We start from the raw sequence: 3275 nt of genomic DNA, 5'->3' as shown, positions 1-3275 counted from the left end.
GAGGAGGGTCAAGAACACCCTGTAGAAGTGGTGAAATTGATTTTGAGTGATGGCAACAGTTGATACTGATTGATCACTTACTCCGGGCCGAACACTATTCTTGGTGCTTTAGATGTGTAAATTCAGGGCCAGCCCGTGGCTCACTTGAATTTTGAGTGATGGCAACAGTTGATACTGATTGATCACTTACTCCGGGCCGAACACTATTCTCGGTGCTTTAGATGTGTAAATTCAGGGCCAGCCCGTGGCTCACTTGAGAGAGTGCGGTGCTGATAACACCAAGGCCACAGGTTTGGATCCCTATATAGGGATGGCCGGTTTGCTCACTGGGAGAGCTTGGTGCTGACAACACCAAGTCAAGGGTTAAGATCCCCTTACCGGTCATCTTTAAAAAAAAAAAAATAAAAAAAAATGTGTAAATTCACCAAATTCTCCTAGCAGACCCAGAGAGGTGTGTAATTAGGGTCCCTGTTTGAAACATGGAGAAACTGAGGCACAGAGAGGTGAAATTACTTGCCTAGAGCAGTGCAGGTAGAGTAGGGTTGATGAGGAAAGTGAGCCATGGCACACATGGGTTAAGTGCTGGCTCCACAGGGTGGGGAGGGAGGCTTTGTGATTACCCCACCCATCTCTAATCCCTCCCTTTCTGCAGCGAGGGTGGGTCCTGGGCCCCAACAACTACTACAGTTTTGCCAGCCAGCAGCAGAAGCCAGAAGACACAACCATCCCTTCCACAGAACTGGCCAAACAGGTCATCGAGTATGCCCGTCAGCTGGAGATGATCGTCTGAGCCCGCCAGGCACTGGGGTGGGGCAGGGCATGCATTATTTAAAATAGTTACAGTGCAGGGTTTCCTCCAATAAAGGTGAATTGACATTCTCTCTTCTAGGCCCTTGTCTCCCCCAGTTGGGATGGTGGGAAGACAAGTTCTTATCTCTGAAGAACTTGGAAGTTTTGGGGCCTTCAGGGTTGGAGGTAACACCTCTGATTTGTGGCCATTGCACAGCCTCTGTTTCATGGCCATTGCTCAGAGTCAGCGTCTGTTTCATGGCCATTGCTCAGGGTCTCAAACACAGATGCCCACTGCAGGGCCCCAGTGGCACTGGCCAATGAGAGAGCACAGGCCCCAGATGGAGGAACTGTTCCAGCCATTTGTGAACACATGAGGATGCAGGACCAGGGTAACAGATTTTTTCAGCTAAGGTGGTGAAGTGTCCCAGTTTTTAAAATGTTAGCAATGAATTAAACAATTTTTAAAATGACATGTGAAATGGACCCTATCTGTGAGCTACCAGTTTGAGCCCTCTGTGGAACGAAAGGTGTGGGCCTTGTCATGGGCTTGCTCTGGTTCCCACACTTTCTGAGCCAGCTCTGTGACTTTGGACCTCCCCACCCCGCAGCTTATGTTTCCTGCTTCGAAGTTCTTGGGAAAATATTTAAGGCACAGAGTTCAAATCTGGCTGAGCCACTTGTGGGATGTGGGATTTTCAAGAAAGTCTTCCAAAGTTTTCCCTACTGTAAAAGAGAATGATCACTCCCTCTTTCCAAAGTGGTTTGTGCTGAACCTCTGAGCTTGGTACCAGGTCAGCTCAGACATGGGGCTGATGATATTTAAGGGGAATGAGACCACCCCAGCTCTGGGCCCATCAGTCTGGATGGTGGATGAATGGAACCTCAATTATTGCTGCTCTGGGTCCATCCTTCTTGTTTCTAGGATGTGGTGCTTTCATGGAGAATTCTGCCCTGCCCCATCCTACCCCTTCAACCCTGAGTGGGTGACTGACAGGCAGCTAGGTATCTGGATTGGTTATTTTATTGGCATGGAGGGGAAGGGGGAGGGCGTTGAGCAGATTGCACTCAGTTGGAATGAGTGGCCTGCAAGTCGTAGTGCTCCAGCCCAGCTACCAGGGAGACAGCCAGCTTGATGGTGGTGACCCAGGGCGGCTCACTCAGGTGGTTGGTTGTTGTGCTCAGCCTAGGGGGAGGATAGAATCAGTAGGGCCTGGCTGTGTGACTGGGCCCTTACCCCTTCTAGGCTTCACCTTCCCCATGTGAATAAGGAAACTTCTGAAGGCCATGTCTGAATATCCCAGAGGCAGTTTAGGGCAGGGCTGTACCCACTTAATCTTTGTAGGAAAGGGGGTTGAGGGTTAGTGATGGTGTCCCAGTTGAGCCCCAAAAGGTCCAGGGAGAGTGTCTCAGTGATTCAGTGTCCTCAGGAGCCAGGATCAAGCCCTGATGACTAGACCCGGAGATTGAATATGGGGGCAGCCAGAGGATACAGTGTCACCCCTGGATCTGCACATTCAGGAGCAGTCTCTGCAGCACAAGGGCTGGGGCATCAGTGCCCTCTGGTGGTCAAAGACTTGGATCCCAGAGTTAGGAGAAATTGCCAAAGGCTGGAGGAGTCAGGTGTCTGAGGGAGTAGGCCACGGCTTCCTCTGTGTCCAGGAAAATTGGAGGCCTAGACATAACCCCCGTTTGGTTCCAGGAAGACAGTCAGCTCTTGCCCCCATATCCCACTTGGTGCCCTTAAGGATAGGGTCAGGCCAACTGGGACCAGCTTCCCTCCCTGATGGCTCCCGAGAGTAACAGGAGAGTCAAGGGTCAACTTGGAGGTCTGGATACAGTAGGGCTGGGCCAAGGAGTCCCCTCTCCCCAGTCGGATCATTATGGGATCATGGCTCCTCTTGGTCCTGAAGGATTGGAGCTCTGGTAGGTTTGAAATACAGCCAAGAGGAGGGTCAAGGGTCAAGGGTCAGGGTGCCAAAGGGTTGAATAGGACTCTGTCCAGGATAGTCTGGGGTTCAGGACTTGGAGGGGTATGCCATTCCCTCCCTACTCCCTGATCTCCCCTCACCAGGCAGACACGTTGCGTGGCAGGCGGCGATGGCACGACTGATGGTGGCAGTAACACTTGCAGGGACAAGAGTTAAGCACCTGGAAGGGCGGCCAGTGGCGCACGGCACCCATGTTAGCAGCCCCGGCTGGAGGGGCACAGCTGCTACCATCCCCTCCACCGCTGCTGTCAGTCACAGTAGCTGTAGTCCGTTCGCGAGGACCATCTCCAGGCGTGCCATCCTCATGGGTCATGGCCCGGGCCGCTCGGAGACCCTTGTTCCTGCGCGTGCGGGCCTTGATGGACGCAGGCGCAGGCGCAGGCGCAGGCTCAGGCAGCGACGGTTCGGCTGCGGTGGGAGCTGGAGCCGAGGCTGGGGCAGGGTTGGGGGCAGGGTTTCGCGCCAAGGTCCAGGGTTAGATCCCTGTACTGGCCA

At 53.3% G+C, this 3275-nt stretch overlaps 2 protein-coding genes across 2 annotated transcripts in view; one reads left to right on the top strand and one right to left on the bottom strand.

The window, feature by feature from the left end:
• PSMD8 (proteasome (prosome, macropain) 26S subunit, non-ATPase, 8) overlaps positions 1-1262 on the top strand; it is an 8643-nt gene extending 7381 nt beyond the window's left edge. The window contains exon 7 of the mRNA XM_008573951.1: positions 653-1262. Coding sequence (XP_008572173.1) covers positions 653-790 — 138 coding nt within the window. The 3' untranslated portion in view covers positions 791-1262. The remainder of the gene's footprint in view (positions 1-652) is intronic.
• Positions 1263-1857: 595 nt separating this feature from the next.
• GGN (gametogenetin) overlaps positions 1858-3275 on the bottom strand; it is a 3494-nt gene continuing 2076 nt past the window's right edge. Inside the window, exons 2-3 of the mRNA XM_008573950.1 lie at positions 2861-3223; positions 1858-1975 (exon numbers count right to left, since the gene is read on the bottom strand). Of these exons, the coding sequence (XP_008572172.1) occupies positions 1858-1975; positions 2861-3223 (481 nt within the window). The remainder of the gene's footprint in view (positions 1976-2860; positions 3224-3275) is intronic.

The sequence above is a fragment of the Galeopterus variegatus genome, unplaced genomic scaffold, assembly GCF_000696425.1.
Source record: "Galeopterus variegatus unplaced genomic scaffold, G_variegatus-3.0.2 Scaffold973, whole genome shotgun sequence".
NCBI classification, from domain to species: domain Eukaryota; kingdom Metazoa; phylum Chordata; class Mammalia; order Dermoptera; family Cynocephalidae; genus Galeopterus; species Galeopterus variegatus.
Note: the sequence above shows the minus strand (reverse complement) of the source record. Positions and strands in the feature narration are given on the sequence as shown.